The following is a 23,326-nucleotide window of genomic DNA, read 5'->3' as shown; positions in this document are numbered from 1 at the left end:
TTTTAGGTCTTTGAGTATACTTACATGTACCCGGGGTACATGCAAGTAGTACCGAGCCGACAATGACCAATCGAGCTCTACGGTGACGTTAAAAACAGCGTCATTTCACAGTGAAACATCGATAATTGTCACGGTTATTTTTCACAGTTTAATAATTGTCGTTTTTCGATCACCTCTCTGAACCACAGAAAACCATAAAATAAATAAATAATTATAATTTAAATTGCTCTTTGTCTTTTTTATGGAAAGTATGGAGTAATATATACAACATTGAATTCATAAATCCCGAAATTATGAAAACATAAAAATATGTCTCATTTGCAAAGAAAAATGCTCTCTTATTATCGGTTTCAAAGATTTCGGACTTTGTTTAATGGTTCCGTGGAATACACCTGACATTTATATTTGTTGTTGTTGTTTACCTACTGGCATGTAACCTATTTTCACGCCAATAAGGCAAATTCCTATAATTTCCTCGATACGGAAATAATGTCGAACGATGTTGTTTACGCAGTTTTGCTTATATTTTCTGTCAGCTCCGGTGTAGTTATACGAAATGTCAAAAGTGTGTTCTTAAAGAAACTCCTTTCGTCCACCATCGGTGTCGGTCTTGTCGCGTTTTCTTGTGGATTTGAAGGCGTACATCCACTAATAGTCACAGTTGGAAACTGCCTACTTATTCTGGTTGTTGGTTCAAGGTATGTTGCCTCGTTCACCAGTTCTCGAAAAATATTTGGTCTTTGTATTCCAATAATACACATTTACAAAAAATTTAAACGTTCTGGTCTCCACCACATATATGGCTTTCAGCCGATAATAATGTTTTAAAACTGTGTTTTCAGCTTTAACCCTGGAAAAGGTCTCATTTATTTGACAAGGTAGCACATTGCATATGGCTCCTGAGTGCTTGAGCGGGTTGCTGAAATATCTTTAATTGAACAATTCGACTAATATCTTAAATTGAACTAAGGTCGCCGTGGTGTAATGGATATGGTGTCCGCTAAGGGACAGTGAGGTCATGAGTTCAATCCCCACTGTGGGAGCGTTCTTTTGAACTCCCCCTTAGACACCAAGTACTGGTTCTAGGCCCAGGAAACGGAGTCAAGAGCGTTTCAATAAGCCTCAGACTTTCAATGCAATTGAGCTAAAATAAATAGGTTTAAACTAAACTAATTGAACTAGTAGACTAACTTACTAAGTATATTTGTTTTCATCGCCTTTGTCTTCTGGTAAGTTTTTTGTTGTTGTTTTTTTCCTGACCAAGTACCCGTATAGAAATAAAAAAACTGTTGGGCTTTTTCTTTTTTTTTTAAATAAATTATTTGAGATAGGTTCCAATATTTTTTTTTGTCACTTTAAAATACATGTATCTGAAATAAATTCAGTACAAATTATTGTATAGACGCCATAGTTTCAATTACACAATTTTGTTTCAACAACTTTGGGAACTGATGCTATCGTAAATATTCATGCTTTCAAATCCTAATCGCAAGATGTCATCTAATATAAATACCTATTACATTCTGTATGTTGCTCTCTTGTTTTTCAGATGGTGTCACATTGCCAGTTTTGTGTGGTGTTTTGGGTATCTGGCATTCTTTCGCGCTGCTCACTGGTTCGGATTGCCACGTCCTCATCCGGTCACAAACGCTGTTCAACTTTTCAATGCACTTCGGGTATGGGATACTGTAGTACATATCCCGGAATTGTGGATAAAAGTTAAATGTATTTCAGCCTTACTCTGATTTAAATCTGCTGCTACGATGGTACTTTTGTTGCTGCTACGATGGTTAGAGCTGCAACGATTCACCAACAGCTTGATTCGATTTTGATTTCAGACACTCCGATACCGATTTTTTCGATTCGATTCATCTTCAAACCTAGTTTTATCATATATTCACTCTTATGCCTCAAAATTAACATTTCTGTTCAAATGTGATTTCAATAAAACACATAAAAAAAGCAAATTAGGAATTTTAATATAAAAACTTCTGACTAGAAGATTGTGTTGATTACACAATAATACATTGTGTATAAAAAATAAATAAATAATCATAAGAACGTATATGGAATCAGTTGAATGGTAGTACTATCACTATTATACTTTTACCCAAAACCGCTATAAGCATGTCTACCATTTAGTTGCAATAATTCAACTATCAGCTTTATAACCCAATGGATTGCTGATAGTAGCAATGCGCTCTCTCTTGGCCATGGGTGCAAAATGTTATCAACAATGCAAGGGTTAAGGAACACTGAAACTGCAAGAACTTATACAAGTTTACCTATCTAAACCACAAACTCATCCAAATTGTACCATTAAAGCAAGAAATAATTGATTTTATTGACTTAGATTTTGTTTTGTAAGCTGTATCTGCCATATTGGAAAATTTACCCTATATTGGTTAGGTCGCAGTACACCAATATTTTGCAAGTCGGGTTATGTGCTCCAGCCTATAAAGTCAATAACGATGTGGTATTCGATACAGAATACACTGTTTCAAATTTAAACATAAACATGTCAGCGAGAAAAGTGTGTTGAAACATCGTCGTGTTTTTATAGGGTGCATGCAAAGGATGACATCCGTAGGTTGCCATTCAGGTAAATTTAACATGTTTATGAAGTTTATTCATTATTTTCCTCACTTTGTCTCGAACGAGGTCTGTTTAGTGAAGCGCACGGATTCGCTGCGCTGAACTGCACCCATGTTTATGAAGGGGTGCATATGGACTGCTAGAGCCGCCATAGCAAAAATTATCAAAGGCTCTTGGAGTCCGTTTATATGGACTAGTCTACCATTGTGACATGACAGCATCAGCTGTTACCTGTAGGACAAATCACATTCTCTAATAAACTAAACAAAAGTCCAACAAAAATAAAATAGAACTTCTTTTCTGGCTCGCGACTTCAGTAGTTGCACTTGTGCGACATCTAAGTCTTGCTAAATCAACGTTATGTTTGCGTTTGACATGTTGCATCAGATTAGTGGTTCAGCCGGACTTTGCGTATGCCACATCCGTGAAGCACAGTTAACACTTTGCTTTATCGGTACTATTCGGTAGGGCTACCATCCCGAAACCCAAAATACTGCCACACTTTTGATTTTAGCTTCTTAGGCGCATCTGATGATTTCAATTTGTCGCAACAACTTGTTCAGCCATTTTGACGCTTTTTCCGAAAGTAGACCGTAACACGCTTATTGATTGGATGACTAAAGTAATATGCAACCAATCGCGCGGGTCGTAATTACAGGTAAAGAAAAAGCCTTCACCTTCCCGTATCAATAGTTAGAATACAGCGTGCTTTACGTATCTATGTATATATATGTATATATGTTAAAGAATCGAATCGAATTTGGTAGGTTTGGTATCGAAATCGAATCAAAGCATTTCGAATCGATTTTCGATGAATCGGATAGATCGTTGCAGCTCTAACGATGGTATGTTTGTTGCTGCCAAAATGTTTGTTTGCAATCATACAAAATCAAATTTTTTGCAAATTATACAAATGTTACTTACAAAAAGTGCAAAAATATGCTGTATCATTATAATATTTAATTAAAATGGCTGGAAAGTGAGAGGCATGTACAAATAAAACATAGGCAATACAGTGTATAAAACGATAAAAAGTACCTGTTTCGGAAGGGATGTAGCCATCTTGATCGTCACGAGAGTACCCCCTCTGAATAAGTACTGGCATTGATTTTTTTGCCTCAAGTTACAGCCTCTTTCACACTTGTTCCCAATTGTGAAAAAAACTCTTTTTTTTCCAAAAAAAATGACCAAAATTTCCCAAAAAGATGCAAAACATTTCCAATAAACTCAATAATTGGTTTATTGAGTTTATAGCGCAGCAATATAATTTCTTAGTACTTTATCATATACATTTTAAAATGCTGTTAAACATTCACTTATAAACAATTGGTATACTATTATTTATAATCATATTAATAATGTTTAATTTTTCCCAATGTCCCAAGTTTATCACGCTATTTTTCCCAATCCAAAGGGCACATACTGTAAAATATAAATCAAAAACATCACTGACTGAGCATAGCTCATAAAAATCCCTGCCCCCATGCAAGTTAAGGATGAGCAAATTATATAATTGTATGATTTTTAACCAGGTTTTCCGAAGGAAAAAACTGGTTATTAGATTGGCGAATGTCGGCGGGTGGGCGGGCTGTTGGGCTGGCGGGCGTGCGGAACAAGCTTGTCTGGGCCATAACTTTGTTGTTCATTGTGAGATTTTAAAATCATTTGGCACATATGTTCACCATCATAAGATGGTGTGTTGCGCGTAAGACTTACGTTGATATCTCCAAGGTCAAGGTCACACTTTGAGTTCAAAGGTCAAAAATGGCCATAAATGAGCTTGTCCGGGCCATAACTATGTCATTCATTGTGAGATTTTAAAATAATTTGGCACATTTGTTCACCATTATTGGACGGTGTGTGGCGCGAAAGAATTATGTCCTGTCTCCAAGGTCACACTTTGAGTTCAAAGGCCAAAAATGGCCATAAATGAGCTTGTCCGGGTCTTAACTATGTCATTCATTGTGAGATTTTAAAATCATTTGGCACAATTGTTCACCATCATTGGACAGTGTGTCGCTCGAAAGAATTACGTTCATATCTCCAAGGTCAAGGCCGTCACGATTAAAAATAGATTGATGTTGAAATTCACATTTTGAGTTGTCTCTCTTTATCATACTTTTTTTATGTCCCCCACCACTATAGTGGGGGACATATTGTTTTTGCCCTGTCTGTTGGTTTGTTGGTTGGTTGGTTTGTTTGTTTGTTTGCTCCAACTTAAACATTTTGCCATAACTTTTGCAATATTGAAGATAGCAACTTCATACTTGGCATGCATGTGTATCTCATGGAGCTGCTCATTTGAGTGGTGAAAGGTCAAGCATCCTCCAAGGTCCAAGGTCAAATATATAGCTTCAAAGCGGCGCAGAAAGGGACATAGTGTTTCTGGCAAACACATATCTTGTTCAAATTGAAATCAAGGTCTCCACGAGTAAAAATAGATTGAATTTGGCACAAGGGGGGTAACAATGCATATTTTGAATTGTCTCCCTTTATCATACTTATTTTTCAAATTGAAAACCTGGTTGTGTGACTATTTTGTCCCTTGTTTTGTTTTGAATACAGCGTAATTGATTTTTTGCTGTTCTTTTTCACAGTCACCATATTATAAATCTTATCTTAAAAATTGATCAACAACATTGTATGTTGAAAAGTGCTCTTATTTTAATCAAATTATAAAAACAAGTTACAAACGGATAATCATTCAAATTGGTGTGATTGCAATAATTGTTAATACAATTGAGGTAACCACTCTTGGAAGGGATTTTGGTGACCTTGAATGAAAATGATTTGTCTCCCTTTTGCAGCGAAAACATCAGAAACTAGAAATGGCGCGGCAGAGGCCGACGAGTATCCCCACGCCGCATGTTTGACCCAGGGTTGGTAATGGGGCCATGCATAGTTGAGATTGACCGTATTGTCATAAGAGATGTTCAGTATAAATTTGAAGTAACTTGGTGTAGAAATGAAGAAGTTTATGTAAAATAACCTAAAAAATGAGTGAAAATCTATACCCTAATTTCTCCTCCTCATCCTGCTCTCCTAACAAATCTAATACTGAATCAACTTCACTGACGTTCATTATTTACATGTCATCTTCATTGGAATGACTTATGAGATGGCTGAACTCGCTCTCTTATAACCAATCTTCTTGCTTGTGTTTTGGAAAAGTTATGTTTTGAGGTTAAATGGTTGACTAAATAGTAGCGTCACAGAAATTTTCTATTGCAATCTTGTACACAACAACGAAAATGTTGAATTTCATGTCTGTCTTTGATGTGCCTGTTCAAAGTCCATCTTGCTTTAAATTGTTTCTCACATTTTTCCCACTTGAACATTTTGACAGATTTTCAGCAATGAGTCTAAAAGTGTAATTGAACAAATTAAAAGTTTCAGCCCTTTTATAGATTCTTGGGTCTCTATTCCTTGAGTTTCTCATGCTTTTTATGGTTGACTGCATTCTATCTCTTCTCTCATATACGCCAATATTTTATAATCCCTTGTATAAACATTAGATGGATGAGCTAAACCATTTCACAGATGAGTTAACACAAACAATTGACTACTAAATACATCTCTGCGCCACTACTGTGTAACTCTATATGTGTTTTCAATACACAAGCTTCATTGTTGAAAAATTCCATTGTGCGATGAAAATGCTTGCACTTCTTCTGATTGGGTAGATAACCACATAATAGATTTCAAAATCTAAACGCTGACCCTAAGTTCAAGGTCAAGGTCACAGTGGTAAAATTTTTTATGCGCATGGGAAGGTCTTGTCCATATACACATGCGTACCAAATATGAAAGCAATATCTGAAGGGACACAGCAGGTATAGTCTTTTTCGAATCACAGTCGCAGATTTCGAAACCTGAACGCTGACCTCAAGTTCAAGGTCAATGTAACAGGGGTCAAACATTTTATGCGCATGGAAAGGTGTTATCCAGATACACATGCATACCAAATATGAAAGCAATATCTGAAAGGACACAGAAGTTATGAGCCTTTTTCGAATCACGGTCGCAGCTTTCAAAACCTGAAAACTAGCCCCAAGTTCAAGGTCAAGGTCACAGAGGTAAAAAAATGTATGCCCATAGAGTGTTGTCCAGATATACATGCATACCAAATATGAAAGCAATATCTGAAGGGACACAGTAGTTATGAACCTTTTGCGAATCGCAGTCACAGATTTTGAAACCTGAAAACTGACCCCAAGTTCAAGGTCAAGGTCACAGCGGTAATAAATTGTATGCGCATGGAAAGGTGTTGTCCAGATACACATGCATACCAAATATGAAAGCAATATCTGAAGGGACACAGTAGTTTTGAGCCTTTTTCAAATCGCGGTCGCAGATTTCAAAATCTGAAAACTGGCCCGAGTGCAAGGACAAGGACACAGGGAATACCAAATATGAAAGCAATATCTGAAGAGACACAGTAGTTATGAGCCTTTTTCGAATCGCGGTTGCAGATTTCGAAACCTGAAAACTGACCCTAAGTTCAAGGTCAAGGTCAGAGGGGTAAAACATTGTGTGCGCATGGAAAGGTATTGTCCAGATACACATGAATACCAAATATGAAAGCAATATCTGAAGGGACACAGCAGGTATGAGCCTTTTTCAAATCGCAGTTGCAGATTTCGAAACCTGAACGCTGACCTCAAGTTCAAGGTCAAGGTCACAGGGGTCAAAATTTTATGCGCATGGAAAGGTCTTGTAATAGTGTAGGAGATAATAGTGGCCAGGATGGACGGACAAACAGACTAACAGACGGCGGAGATACAGGGGTTTTTCAGCACTGTCTGCGCCTCCGGAAAACGGAGGCACTCCCAATGCAAACGGACCTGATCCCAAACCAAAATTATAACAAAAATTCGCAATTTCCAAAAGAAAGAAGTGTCGTATGACTTATGATTATTAGATTATTAATGTTCCAACTCGTCCAGCTGGTGTGTATCATACCAACAAGCACTAATGTGGTTGAGCGAGGATTTAGCACCATAAACCTGCTGTGCTCCCCATTTCACAGCACATTCACACAAACCAAACTTACTCATCTGATGCTTACCTGCATTTAAGGTCAAAATAACAAATAAAAACAAATTTATTTGTTAAACCTCTGACTTATTTAAGCATGATAAATTCCAAATGTTTTCCCAAAATGATCCGTTTCATCGAAGGCGCAGCAAAATTTCCCAAAATGGACAATTTTGTCGAAAAAAAATATGGTTACAAAATGAATGCTTGAGGTCACTGTTGACGTTACCTAAATGTTGACGTTATCTAAATAATGTTTTTGCACAGTAGGTTGGCAATTAATTGATTTCACATTCAAAGCACTTTTTTGTTTCTGTTGTTTTCAGATGATAGGAGTCGCGTTTGAAATCCACGATGCCTCACACATCCAGCGTCGGCCCAATGAGTCAGAAGAAATGACCAAAGTCAGGAAAGATTTCCAGCTGAAGCCATCAAGTCTAGACATAATACATTATTCATTTTGCTACATAGGGCTTTTCACGGGTAAGTTTATTAATGATAGGATTTTTAGTTTAAACCTACCTGGTATTTATTTTAGCTTGATTGCATCGAAAGCCTCAGGCTTATTGAAATGCCCTCATGTCCGTTTCCTGGGCCTAGAACCAGTACATGGTGTCTTTGGGGGGAGATCTAAAGAACGCTCCCACGGTGGGGATCCAACCCATGACCTCCCGGTTGCTAGGCGGACACCATATCAATTACACCACTGCGACCTCTATAGTATTTTTAAGAGGGGGGGGGGGGTGAATTTTCTGTGAATGGGCAGATTTTACATCCAGGGTTCACTTTTGAGATTAATGCAAATCTGAGAAAAATATTTGACAATCAGTTTCTGGAATGCAATATCCATAGACTGCCTATAATTAGTGTAATGTTTTAGTTCATTTCTAAGCATCAAAATAGCGGGTTTCTTGCCTGTTTGGTCACTCAGCAATTTGTATGTAGTGTTTTATAAAAGTTTCTCAGGCTTTCCAAAATGGGAGAAAGTTTACACTGATATGTTGAAAAATCAATGAACTTGTAGATAAAAGTCTCTCAAGTCAGAGTTTAACTGTTTATGTTTGTTAAAATTTTGGGTAGTTAAAGGGACCCATTCCAAATTGAAAATAATATATTTAACCTTAATGGGACGTAACAATTCACTATTGAAGGCTTCAAAAAAAATCTCAACATTTAATTCATCTCCAATCCAGCTAAATAAGTTGAACTTTACCAAAGTATAATATTGGAAACACTTTTATTCTTAATTTTTATTTGTTAACTAAAATATAACAACACTAATTTCCCAATTTAAGTCAAAACTATGTAATTTTTCGCAATCCAAAAAACCCAGACCCCATTCCAAAAATGGTTGAACAAACACTGCAAAGTAAAGCAAATGGAAGAAGCAATGAGAAATTCATTTTGGATTTAAATATAAAGTGAATGTAACAAATGGAACGGAATAGGATAAAATTTAGATTTTGGAAAGTTTCTTCAATGCATGCATAAACAAATTCAGATAATAAATGTGTCTACTAATAGATATAATCTTTAAAATCAGACAAAGAATAATAATGCAATACCTCTGAATAGTCACTTTTCTTTGTGATGTGTAGTTTTGCATGTGCAATTTGATTGCTGAGTTAAAAATATATTTCCATGTAGCTTCATGGGAGGCCATAGTGGGGCTTGAGGTACCCCATGTATTTGTTAAAACTGTTGTTTATATTGTTTTGGTAAGACTTAAAATGTTTAGGGTGACCTATTAAGTGAAAAATGAGTAATTAACTTGTGATGCTTCCACTTAAGTACTGCCATTTAATCGTCCATTTAGCATATACTCTGGGAGGTATGTTCTTTATTAAAAATGATATGATGTTAATATATAGTAATAATGCATGTTAATCTATAAAAAAATATAATAGCCAATGAAAAAAAATTGAGGGTGCCTTACTCTGCCTGTATTTACAACAACATTGAAAAATGAAAAAATAACATAAAAAAGGGTTTGACACATTTTTAAAGGGTGGAAAATAAACATGTAAATGGGCTTCCCCTTTCACACCCCTTGAGCTAAATCCCTTGTTTCTTTTAAATACATGTAAATGCCTTGCAATTGTAAATGTATAGTCACAGAGTTGTATAGATCAAAATATACCAGGCTTGATTTGTTCTATTAAAGATCTTTGCTGAGGTATTTGTACTGGTTCTACCAAGAAAACTGACTCAAGAGTCTCAATAAGCTTTAGTCTTTCAATACAATTGTGCTCAAATAAATTAATGTTAATGAAATGATACATTTACTTATGTTAAGGACACAACCCAGTACCTGAATGCTAGATTTATAATTTGCTTGACTTTGCAAAGTAATGTGTTATTGTTGTTGTCAGTGCCAGTTTCAGCAGTGACCTTTTTGGCTTGTTAATGACATTCATCTAAGGTTTTTTTAAGCTGTCAAAATGAAATTTCATATGCAGAAGAAGCTTTACTTTGCACTTCTGATAGAAATATTTACCTGTGTTAATGTTTTTACTTAATTTTGGCTTGGGGCATATTACTTAATGTGCTGTTAGGGCTTTGTAAAATTATAATCCATATTTCATGGAAGCTTCCATGCAAAACACATCCTCTTACAAATTCTGGGCAAAATATGCCAGTATATTTATCTGTAAACATGAAACATTAACACTCAATGTTATGTTCTGTATAGGGCCCTATTACAAGTACCGGACCTTCTACGATATGCTACATTTGAGTACAGAGGCCCACATTCCAATCAGAACCTATGCATTTGCCAGACTGAAACAGATTCCCATCATTGCAGTCGTTTATCTCATCTGCACATACTTCTTCCATATTGATGTAAGTATGTTTGAAACGGAAATTTCCATTCCCAGCTAGGCCTTTTGTATGGCGATCGTTCTATAAATTAATTTGAATGTCTTTCTTCCCTTACGTCTGATTCAAGAAGAGCAGTGTCAGATACTAGAGTCATATGGGCACGTTGTCCTGTCAGATACGAGAGTCATATGGGCACGTTGTCCTGATAAACCCAGCTTAGCAAGAAATATTGTAAAAAGGACTCTATGATCATTGTCTACTCAGGTAATACTTGAATGTACCCCGTGTACTCTTCAGTATACTTAAATGTACCCGGGGTACATTTAAGTATACCTAAGAGTACCCTGGGTACATTTAAGTATACCTAAGAGTACCCTGGGTACATTTAAGTAGTAACCGAGCCAACAATGACTAATGAGTGTAAGAAGGTCCTTATTTTACACTATGTTAAGCATGTTAAGACTTTTACAGAACAGTATATGCAGGAGAAATATTTTTACCCTACGTAAAAATAGAGAAACTGTTTAACAATATGTAAACAGAGAGGAAATTTTTTATGCCCCCGGATCGAATGATCAGGGGTATGTTGTTTTTGGCCAGTCTGTCTGTCTGTCTGTCATTCCGTCATTCTGTCCCAAAACTGAAACCTTACAGTAAAGTTTTGCAATAACTTTTGAAATATTCAACATAGCAACTTGATATTTGGCATGCATGTGTATCTCATGGAGCTGCACATTTTGAGTGGTAGAAGGTCAAGGTCATCCTTCAAGGTCAAAGGTAAAAAAAAAAAAAAAAAAAACGGCGCATAAGGGGGCATTGCGTGCTGACAAACACATCTCTTGTTTCCAGTATGTAAACACGGAGGAGTTTTCCGAGCAGCCATTCTGGTTTCGAGTTGCCTACATGGTGCCCATGTTCCAGATATTCCGATCACGTCTCTACCTTGCGTGGATCATGTCTGAACTCATGTGCTTTACTGCGGCACTTGGTGCATACCCAACAGTGGCCAAGGCTCAGTGTGGGGAGGGACCTTCAGACCTTATCGCACTTAAAGAGTGGTAAGGCTATTTCATTCTATTTCTAAAATCATTGATCAATAAGGTATTGTGATGCCATAAACAAAAAAAAGAATAAATATGTTTTTATGCCCCTCGGATCGAATGATTGGGGGCATATTGTTTTGGCCTGTCTGCATGTCATTCTGTCCCAAAACTTAAATCTTGGTTAAAGTTTTGCGATAACTTTTGCAATATTGAAGATAGCAACTTGATATTAGGCATGCATGTGTATCTCATGAAGCTGCACATTTTGAGTTGTGAAAGGTCAAGGTCATCCTTCAAGGTCAAAAGTAAAAAAATACAATCCAAGGGAAGTAATAAGCTTTTAAAGGGAGATAATTTCTAAACCTGCCAAATGATATATTGAAATTTTATTTTAAAGTAGCGCAATAGGGGGCATTGTGTTTCTTACAAACACATCTCTTATTCCATTTGGAATCAAGACAAAAAATAGGTAAAAAAGGGAGCACAACAAATTATTATTTTTGCAAAAAAAGAGCGTGCCCATCAATCTGTTGTGTCCTAAAACGTTCAATATTTGCTTGCATGTTTATAACAAAATCTTGTCCTTTAAAAATTTTCCATTTAAGTCTGTTCGGCTAAAAAGGGACATCACTTTCCGCTTTTATGGAATTTTTGTCAAAAGGACGTCTCTTCTAAAAGAAACTCCAGTTCAGCAAGAAAGTGACTACCTGATTTGCCTGTTCAGATTTCACAGTCTACATGCTTTCCCAGAACAGTACTCAATTACCGTATTTTCTTGAAGCACGGGGAAGGATGTGTGTCACCAGGAGTATGAGTTTGAGACAGTGCACAACCTGAGCATCAGGGGCTGCGAGTTGGCCCCTACCACGCGTGAGGGGCTGCGTAGCTGGAACATGAGTGTGCAGTATTGGCTGGCAGCGTGCGTGCATCGTAGACTGCCCAGAAGTTACGGTCCCATGAGGTAGGCAGGCTTTTTAAAGTTTTACATAACTCTTACATGTAATAGGATTTTTGTATATTTGAAAACTAGCATTTAACTTTTTTCCTGACATAAAATACTGTTTTGAAAGGCTTAAATAATTATAAAATTGAAATAGGAAAGAAAACACAATTGTTGTTTTCTCTTTAATTCAAACCTGGGACCTATGGAGGCAGCTAAAATAAAAGTCAAAATATTGCATTATGGGTCACTTTAAGGAAAACTACATACCTACTTTGACAGGGATCAACCTAGACTCCATTTTTTGGGAGAAGTCACTTCTCCCTAAGCTCTGGAGAGGGAGAAGTGAGGCAGTTTTTTAGGGAGAAGTTTATCTTTTGCGATCACCAATGGACCATAGTGAACCATGACTTGTAAATGTATTTGAACTCAAGTTATAAAATCATTTTTAACCAGGTTTTCCGAAGGAAAAAACTGGTTATTAGATTGGCGAATGCGGGCGGGCTGGCTGGCTGGCGGGCTGGCTGGCTGGCGGGCTGGCGGAATAAGCTTGTCCGGGCCATAACTATGTCGTTCATTGTCAGATTTTAAAATCATTTGGCACATTTGTTCACCATCATTGGACGGTGTGTCGCGCGAAATAATTACGTCGATATCTCCAAGGTCAAGGTCACACTTTGAGTTCAAAGGTCAAAAATGGCCATAAATGAGCTTGTCCGAGCCATAACTATGTCGTTCATCGTCAGATTTTAAAATCATTTGGCACATTTGTTCACCATCATTGGACGGTGTGTCGCGCGAAATAATTACGTCGATATCTCCAAGGTCAAGGTCACACTTTGAGTTCAAAGGTCAAAAATGGCCATAAATGAGCTTGTCCTGGCCATAACTATGTCATTCATTGTGAGATTTTAAAATCATTTGGCACATCTGTTCACCATCATGGGACGGTGTGTCCCACGAAAGAATCACGTCAATATCTCCAATGTCAAGGTCGCCACGACTAAAAATAGATTTAAAAAAAAAAAAAAAAAATTACAAAGGGGGTTAATTTTTTTTGGTCATTTCAAAAGTTCAGTTTGAGTTTTCTCCCTTTATCAGATTTTTTTTTCACAATGAAAACCTGGTTTTGTGACAATTTTGTCCCTTGTTTTAAATAAATTTATTACTGACGAAAATATAAGAATCAAATCATAATAAAATAATTAAAATAAAGCAGTTCTATAAGCACTTATTTATCAGTTCTTTCTCAGTCAGCACTATGAAAATGCACAATGTAGCATAATTATATTTATGTAAACAGTCTTATAAATACTATTTCATTTTTAGTTCAGCACATTTTTATTATACCCCCACAAACGAGGTTTAGGGTCCAATCTTCACCAAAATTGGTCAGAAGTTGTATCTTGATAATGTCTAGGGCAAGTTTTAATATGGGTCATGCCGGGTCAAAAACAAGGTCACGGGGTCACTCAGTGCGTTTTAAACATCACAATGTTGTCTGCTCTCTAATTCAAGTAGTTTTCATCCAATCTTCACCAAACTTGGTCAGAAGTTGTATATAGATGATGTCTAGGTCAAGTTTGAATATGGGTCATGCCAGGTCAAAAACTAGGTCACTGGGTATCCTAGTGCGTTTTAAACCTCACCATGTTGTCCGCTCTCTTATTCAAGTAGTTTTCATCCAATCCTCACCAAACTTGGTCACAAGTTTTATCTAAATGATCTCTAGGACAAGTTTGAACATGGGCCATTCCGGGCCTAAAACTAGGTCACGGGGTCACTTAGTGCGTTTTTTAGCTCATCTATTTTTTGAAAAAAAATTATGAGCTATTGTCATCACCTTGGTGTCGGCGTCGGCGTTGGCGTCGGCGTCTGGTTATCCCCACGCTTTTTGAAAAAAAGGTGGGGATATTGTGGTGATCTCCGCCGTCCGTCCGTCCGTCCGTCTGTCCGTCCGTCTGTCCGTCCGTCCTGGCCACTATCTCCTCCTACACTAAAAGCACTAGAACCTTGAAATTTACACACATGGTAGCTATGAGCATATGTGCGACGGTGCACTATTTGGAATTTTGATCTGACCCCTGGGTCAAAAGTTATAGGGGTTGGGGTGGGGCCGCGTCAGAAATTATCACTCATTTTTTTAGGTTATTTTACATTTACTTCTTTATTTCTACACCGATTCACTTCAAATTGATACTGGACCTCACCTATGACAATACAGTCAATCTCAACCATGCATGGCCCCATTCCCAACCCTGGGGCGCCCCACCCACATAGGCCACACCCACCAAAAATTTCCATTTACTATAATTTTTTCATTTCTACACGGATTCACTTCAAATTGATACTGAACTTTTGTTATGACATTAGGGTCAATCTCAACTATGCATGGCCCCAATCCCAACCCTGGGGCGCCCGCCCACATAGGCCACACCCACCAAAAAATTCCATTTACTATAATTTTTTCATTTCTACACGGATTCACTTCAAATTGATACTGAACTTCTCTTATGACATTAGGGTCAATCTCAACTATGCATGTTCCCATAACCAACCCTGGGGCCCCGCCCACATAGACCACACCCACCCAAAATTGCCTTTACTATAATTTCTTCATTTCTACACCGATTCACTTCAAATTGATATTGAACTTCTCTTATGACAATACAGTCAATCTCAACTATGCATGGCCCCATTACCAACCCTGGGGCGCCCCGCCCACATAGACCACACCCACCCAAAATTGCCTTTTACTATAATTTCTTCATTTCTACACCGATTCACTTCAAATTGATACTGAACCTCTCTTATGACAATACGGTCAATCTCAACTATGCATGGCCCCATTACCAACCCTGGGGCGCCCTGCCCACATATGTCACACCCACCCAAAATTGCCTTTTACTATAACTTCTTCATTTCTACACCAATTCACTTCTAATTGATGATGAACTTCTCTTATGACAATACGGTCAATCTCAGCTATGCATGGCCCCATTACCAACCCTGGGGCACACCTAGGTCAAACATTCGGCGTGGGGATACGCGTCGGCCTCTGCCGCGCCATTTCTAGTTAAGTTTTGGGTTTAGGTCCACTTTTCTCAGAAAGTATCAATGCTATTGCATTTAAACTTGGTACACTTACTTACTATCATGAGGGGACTGGGCAGGCAAAGTAAGATAACTCTGGCGTGCATTTTGACTGAATTATGTGCCCTTTTTATACTTAGAAAATAGAAAATTTTGGTTAAGTTTTGCGTTTAGGTCCACTTTTTTTCAGAAAGTATCAATGCTATTGCATTCAAACTTGGTACACTTACTTACTATCATGAGGGGACTGGGCAGGCAAAGTTAGATAACTCTGGCGTGCATTTTGACAGAATTATGTGCCCTGTTTATACTTAAAAAATTGAAAATTTTGGTTAAGTTTTGTGTTTAGGTCCATTTTATTCCTTAAGTATCAAAGCTATTGCTTTCATACTTGCAACACTTACTAAATATCAGAAGGGGACTGTGCAGGCAAAATAATGTAACTCTGACTGGCATTTTGACAGAATTATGTGCCCTTTTTATGTCCCCCACTATAGTATTGTTTTTGCCCTGTCTGTCTGTTGGTCTGTTGGTCTGTTTGGGCCAACTTTAACATTTTGCAATAACTTTTGCTATATTGAAGATAGCAACTTCATATTTGGCATGCATGTGTATCTCATGAAGCTGCACATTTTGAGTGGTGAAAGGTCAAGGTCAAGGTCATCCTTCAAGGTCAGAGGTCAAATATATGTGGCCAAAATCGCTCATTTTATGAATACTTTTGCAATATTGAAGATAGCAACTTGATATTTGGCATGCATGTGTATCTCATGGAGCTGCACATTTTGAGTGGTGAAAGGTCAAGGTCAAGGTCATCCTTCAAGGTCAGAGGTCAAATATATGTGGCCCAAATCGCTTATTTTATAAATACTTTTGCAATATTGAAGATAGCAACTTGATATTTGGCATGCATGTGTATCTCATGGAGCTGCACATTTTGAGTGGTGAAAGGTCAAGGTCAAGGTCATCCTTCAAGGTCAGAGGTCAAATATATGTGGCCCAAATCGCTTATTTTATGAATACTTTTGCAATATTGAAGATAGCAACTTGATATTTGGCATGCATGTGTATCTCGTGGAGCTGCACATTTTGAGTGGTGAAAGGTCAAGGTCAAGGTCATCCTTCACAAGGTCAAGGTCATCCTCCAAGGTCAAACATCATATAGGGGGACATTGTGTTTCACAAACGCATCTTGTTATACTTAGAAAATTGAAAATTTGGTTAAGTTTTGTGTTTAGGTCCACTTTATTCCTACAGTATCAAAGCTATTGCTTTCATACTTGCAACACTTATTAACTATCATAAGGGGACTGTGCAGGCAAAGTTATGTAACTCTGACTGGCATTGGGACGGAATTATGGGCCCTTTATACTTAGAAAATTGAAAATTTGGTTAAGTTTTGTGTTTTGGTCCACTTTACCCCTAAAGTATCAGAGATAATTGCTTTCATACTTGGAACACTGGCAAACTATCATAAGGGTACAGTAAAAAGACAAGTTGCATAACTCTGGATGTCATTTTTATGGAATTATGGCCCTTTTTTGACTTAGTAACTTTGAATATATGGTTAAATTTTGTGTTTCGATCCACTTTACTTCTTAAGTATCAAGGCAATTGCTTTCAAACTTCAAATACTTTCATGCTATCATGAGGTTACTATACCTGGCAAATTGAATTTTACCTTGACCTTTGAATGACCTTGACCATACATGCCATAATTTTTCAGACCAATTCCGGGACATTGAGTTAAATTGTCCGGGACTTTTGCCGATTTTCCGGGACATGTATAAAATGTAGCGATATTTATAGACATATGCATTTTTGGTACGTTTTTTTTGTTTCGCATCGTTAATTGCAAAAGTTCGAAAGCCTATCCGAAATACACTTGATATATTAACGTCAAATTAAACATTACTACTTCCGTTACTAGATACAAGCCACGTGTTTTCAGTGTAAGCGTTCTAAACATAGATGGTGACGTCACTGCGTTATTGTTTTTATTAAGACGGTGTGTAACGCGTAGTTGTTGATACGCCTTTATTCATTTATAACATTTATATAATAAATTGAACGCGATTCAAATTCACTTATTATTTTTAACGTTATGTTTACTGGGGGTTTAGAACAAGACAATAATAAACCTAGTGAGGATGACGTTTTTATATGCTTACTGTTTAACTCAACTTCTTTGTCGGTTAAACATGCGAACATAAACTGCTTTTAATTTTTACTCAGCGATGTTGGACTTCAGATGTGTGAACAACTATCCTTTGCCCTTACGCAGCGGGAAATAATGACGTAGTAGATTAAAGTCAATTTACAACCACATTAAACAATGCCGCCTTTTCGGTTTGACCGCGAACGTGAGACAATCAATATGATAACAGGACCCCTGTTAATTGATCGATTTTGACACGTAGCGTAGTCTGCCTATTCGGGCAGGCATTGTCATGGAGACGCTGCAGATATACACAGATTCGAGGTGCAGTTAAGCCTAAGATAAGGTACATGTATATATGGATTTTGTAAATTCCGGGACATTTGACAAGGCTTTGTCAAGGCTTGACTCTCAAGGTCAAATTATAAAATTTTGCTAAAATTGCCATAACTTCTTTATTTATGATTAGATTTGATTGATACTTTGGCAAAACTACTCTTACCTGACATACCACAATAGACTCCACCCAAACCATCCCCCGTGACCCCCCCCCACCCCCCCCGAATCCCCCCCCCCCTATTTTTGTTTTCTTTCTTTTTTTTTTTAAAGATCATCTCACAAATGACCACCACACCCTCACACTATACCCCCCCACCGCCCCAATTTTTTTTTAAACGGTTCAAAAACACAACTATTTATTTTTATTATTTTATGTTTGAAATACCGTCCAACCATCGCACCCAAGAATCCCCCCCCATCCCCCCCCCCCCTTCCCCCACCCTAATCTAATCCCCCCCCCCCCCTAAAATGCTTTTTTTTTTTTTTAAGATCATCTCACAAATTACCACCACACCCTCACACTATACCCCCCCCAATTATTTTTTTTTTTGAAACGGTTAAAAAACACAAATATTTATTTTTATTATTTTATGTTTGAAATACCGTCCAACCATCGCACCCAAGAATCCCCCCCCCCCCCCCACAGACAAGCAATATTAACAAAATGATTTGCTGACTGATATGACAATGGGGTCCAAAGATCAGGCTAGTGTTTTGGATGTCCTATTGATCCATTATTATTTATATTAAGACCTGCTTGGGGCTGCATAGGATGTTAAATATGTATTAAGAAATCTTTATGCCCCCTTTTCTAAGAAGAGAGGGTATATTGTTTTGCTGGATGTCGGTTGGTCTGTCAGTAGACCTGTTAGTTTCCAATCAATATCTTGTGAACAGATTGACCTTTTGGCTAGCTACCTCCCATGTGAATCTGCCTTTGCCAGTAGATGACCCCTTTATAAATTGGGGTCACTAGGTCAAGGTCACTGTCACACCAAGACTGAAAATTGTTTCTGATCATTTACTTGTGAATGGAGGGACTGATAGACTTGATACTGGCCCTGTGCTTTGGAGTTGGACAGTAGATGGCCGTTTTTGAAATTGGGGTCACGAGGTCAAAGGTCAAAGTCACTGTCTTACTAAGTGTGAAATCGTTTCCCATCAAAAAGTTATTTAAGTGGCTAAATCACACTTATATGATAAGTTGATAACAAACTCTTTTGGTCAGTTTTGTTGCAAAAAATCCTCTGTCTAGCCCGTGTTTGGTGGTGGGGGATCTGTCTCTGGAGCTCTTGTTTTAAAATTGCTCTTCAAATTCAAAGATCTGCATCATTTTATTGGCCGGTTGTGGAAAAGAGATAGTCACTAATTAATTATGACATACAGTTCTGGTAATTAACTTAATAAAGGTTGCCTTGGTGTAATGGATATGGTGTCCGCCTAGCGACCGGAAGGTCACGGGTTCGATCCCCACCGAGGAAGCGTTCTTTAGATCTCTCTCATAGACACCAAGTACTGGTTCTAGGCCCAGGAAACAGACTCGAGAGCATTTATATAAGCCTAAGGCTTACGATGCAATCGAGCTAAAATAAATAGGTTTAAACTAATTAACTTAATGCATATTTCTAAAAAAAGTATTGTGTTATTTCAAATATCTTGTACACAAATAGTCTATTTTCTGCAGAGTTGCCATAACAATGGCAGTGAGTGCGTTCTGGCACGGCATACATCCTGGCTACTACCTCAGTTTCCTGACAGTTCCGCCAATCCTAATTGCTGAGGACCTCATGATGGCTGCGTTCCGCCGAGGCTCTGCTACGCAAATGCTCATCTTTGATTGGGCTTGCTGGTTTTTCAAGATGCGTGGCTTTGACTACAACTGTATGGGCTTTCTCCTTCTGACTTACGAGAAAACAGTCGGGTACTGGAAGAATGTGTACTTTATAGCGCATGTGTTCATAGCAGTGTTTTGTCTGATAGGCTTTATATGTAAACCAAAGAAATCAAAAACAAAGAAGGCTGAGTGAGATAATTGTAAAATGTCAGCGAATATTGTTTATTGATACTGCCTATGTTCATTCCATGTCTGTGATTAGTTATATGAGATATATATGCCTACTGTATATTTGAAAATATAAAACTATATTTGTTCATACTATTCATAAGAGGCAAAACTATTTACTTAAAAGCACATGAACCCTCAAAATCAACGAAAATTTTGTGCAATATTTTGAAAAAAATAAAGTTAACACATATAGCATAAATGTTCTTTATGGCAAAATCAAAAAATTTCCACGCTAGATGTGGTCTGGTAACATAGATTTAACAAGATACAAAATGCTCTTTTTTGTTTATTGCGGGACAATATATTCAACACATGTTCATGTACCAAGTAAGTGTTCGTGTGTCATATGATTAGATATTGTTGCGGGAAATTAAAATGAAAAAAAATGTGCCACACAAAAATAACAAAGAGCATTTTGCATCTCGTTAAATCTATGTTACCATACCGCATCTAATATTGCAATTGTGACTTTTGCTATAAGGAACATTGCATTTTTATGTGTTATGTTTAGTTTGTTGAAATTTTGTACAAAATGTTTGTTGATTTTGAGTATTTATGTTACTTTAATACTATATTTTCTATACTATATAAAAAAAATTGAAAGATAATATAATTATATTTATTTCAAGTGTTTTTTCATTCAATGGAATCAAGCTAGATTATGGAAATCACAATTAAAAGAATGATGATCATCTACAAACAGTTTCCATGGTTCTGTCATTAAAACTTCTTTATTCTATGGGACCAATTGTATATGAAACCTGATTGTTATTAAAATGGATTGTATACACTGCAATTGCATAGAATTAAAATGATTTAAACAATTACTTAATAAATGTTGATATCAATTAACACACTTCCAGATTTACATGGACATTATTTAAAAAAAATATATATCTCTCGATATAACAGATAAAATTACAATGTCAAAAATAACATGCAAATGTAAAATGTTCAATCTTTTGATAGCAAGGTAGGGATTGTATTTAAAATGATTTTGTCTCTTGCAAGCATCTTTGCTCTAGACAAAATGGAGTTACAGGGCTATGTTTTTATATTTGAAGTATAATTGAAATCCATGTCCATTTGTAATTGTGATACAATCCATGACCATTTGAAATTGTGTTGTTTACACGTTTATGTTAGATTCATGAAGTGTGCATGGTTAATTGTAGAATGTATAAACTTTCTATACAAATAAAATGTTCAGTATGTTATGTAGAAATTTGTATAGTCAAACTATGTTAAATCTGTTGAGTTTTATTTCGAACAAATAAACTTTTTTCCAGTTTGAAGAATTTTACTTGAAGCCAACAATTTTAAATATGCTGAGTATTACTATAAACCAATCAACTATGTTAAGTCTGTTGATAAGTCTGTGACAATGTCTCTGTAAAACAGTTCTTATTGTTTAATTAAACAGCTTAAAATCACATACCTTCACAAATAAAAGTGTTTTGTAACAACTTTTCACAAGCAACACCCTACAATTACGCATTCTTGCCATGTTGTTTTAAAGTGTATATCAGAACATTCATATATGTTGCATTTAAATTAGAAAGAGCATATTATATATATGGTGCCTTGCTGATTGTAGCTTATTACAATTGATATGAAATAGTCTTTGGGATATAACTGAGACCTAACACATCACACAATTTTGCGAAACTATAGTCCTTGTACAACTGGAAATACATAATGTCGTACAAATGTCTATTTAAATTAGCCATGCTCTTAGAAAACAAGCTGCATTTTTAGTGGGACAGAATATGATTTTTGTCATTTGACGTGTTAATAATGATGTCATGAGCACTTGCGCTTAATATTTGTAAAAAATGTTTTTTGCTGTTTATGTTGCATTTTGTGTTTAAAATATATTACATCTTGGTATCAAATTGTTTGTTTTGTTGAATCTGATTCGATTTTACTAAATATGATTGATCTATAGAAGATTTCAAGTAATATGACCTACCTCCTATCATGACTGATGTAAAAACTTCCTGTTGAACTAATATAAAAAAAATATATCATGCAACGTTATATCAGGCAGATATCAATGCAGCGGTATGATAAAATAACATGTACTACAACACTTTTATAATGCATGTTGCACAAGTTTTTAATATATTCCGATTGAGGTAGTCTGTCTTATATTTATATTTGTATAGGTCCCTGATAGTACTAATAGTTAAAGACAATTGTAAATTGAAAGATCCAATTATATATTAAACATGTAAATCAACATATGACTATGGAAAGTTATATAAGTATGCTTGTATGTGTGTGTGTGCGTGTGTGTGTGTGTGGCTGTGTGTAGATGTGTAAAGTATGTGTGTATGGTATGTGTGAATATGTATGTATATGGTTGTGTATGCATACTGGAACCAATTTTATGTATCACCCCGAGTAGAAAAACTTGATCATAATTATGTCCTTCCCAACCCTTCGCTAGTGCCTATTGTATTATGTATTTTGATATCTAATGTACCTTCCAATAGAAATAAATATGTTGAAACTAAATAGTCTTCGTTGTGAAAAACAGCTCTTTCTTCAAAGGTTGATCCTTTCCGAGCCAGAGGCTACATTATGTGTGGACCCGGAATATACCTCAGCACTCATACCTAATTATCCACCGCCAGAGGCAGAGGGAAATTGTTTTGGCATTGTCTGTCCTTCCTGCTGTCCGTCCGTCCGTCCGTCCATCCGTCCGTCCGGCACTTTTGTGTCCGGAGCCATATCTTGGAAGTACTTTGGCGGATTTCATTGAAACTTCGTATGAGTATATATATGCATAAGAGGATGATGCACGCCAAATGGAATTGTACACCATCTGTTAAAACAGAGTTATGGCCCTTTGTATCTTGAAAAAATGCTTTTTACTATAGGCACTTTTGTGTCCGGAGCCATATCTAAGAAGTGCTTTGGCGGATTTCATTGAAACTTGGTATGAGTATATATATGCATAAGAGGATGATGCACGCCAAATGGCATTATGGCATTGTACACCATCTGTTAAAAACAGAGTTATGGCCCTTTATATCTTGAAACAATGCTTTTTACTATAGGCACTTTTTTGTCCGGAGCCATATCTTGGAAGTGCTTTGGCGGATTTCATTGAAACTTGGAATGAGTATATATATGCATAAGAGGATGATGCACGCCAAATGGCATTGTACACCATTTGTTAAAAACAGAGTTATGGCCCTTTGTATCTTGAAAAAATGCTTTTTACT

The 23,326-nt window shown here is 36.8% G+C and overlaps 1 protein-coding gene across 1 annotated transcript; it reads left to right on the top strand.

The window, feature by feature from the left end:
- Positions 1 to 421: 421 nt before the first annotated feature.
- On the top strand, positions 422 to 22,613 carry LOC127847839 (lysophospholipid acyltransferase 7-like). The gene is made up of 7 exons (XM_052380037.1): positions 422 to 698; positions 1,550 to 1,676; positions 7,959 to 8,115; positions 10,325 to 10,476; positions 11,305 to 11,513; positions 12,280 to 12,459; positions 19,713 to 22,613. The coding sequence occupies exons 1-7, from the start codon at positions 490 to 492 to the stop codon at positions 20,053 to 20,055; spliced, it is 1,377 nt and encodes a 458-aa protein (XP_052235997.1). The 5' UTR covers positions 422 to 489; the 3' UTR covers positions 20,056 to 22,613.
- Positions 22,614 to 23,326: the final 713 nt, after the last annotated feature.

This window comes from Dreissena polymorpha, chromosome 10, assembly GCF_020536995.1.
Source record: "Dreissena polymorpha isolate Duluth1 chromosome 10, UMN_Dpol_1.0, whole genome shotgun sequence".
NCBI classification, from domain to species: domain Eukaryota; kingdom Metazoa; phylum Mollusca; class Bivalvia; order Myida; family Dreissenidae; genus Dreissena; species Dreissena polymorpha.
This window is presented reverse-complemented; position numbering and strand designations above follow the sequence as displayed.

Bases quoted from the DNA above. Each gene is read 5' to 3' on its own strand.
- LOC127847839 (XM_052380037.1), top strand. From the start codon at position 490: ATGTCGAACGATGTTGTTTACGCAGTTTTGCTTATATTTTCTGTCAGC. The intron at 8,116-10,324 runs GTAAGTTTATTA...TGTTCTGTATAG, and splicing joins CTACATAGGGCTTTTCACGG to GGCCCTATTACAAGTACCGG. The intron at 10,477-11,304 runs GTAAGTATGTTT...TCTTGTTTCCAG, and splicing joins CATACTTCTTCCATATTGAT to TATGTAAACACGGAGGAGTT.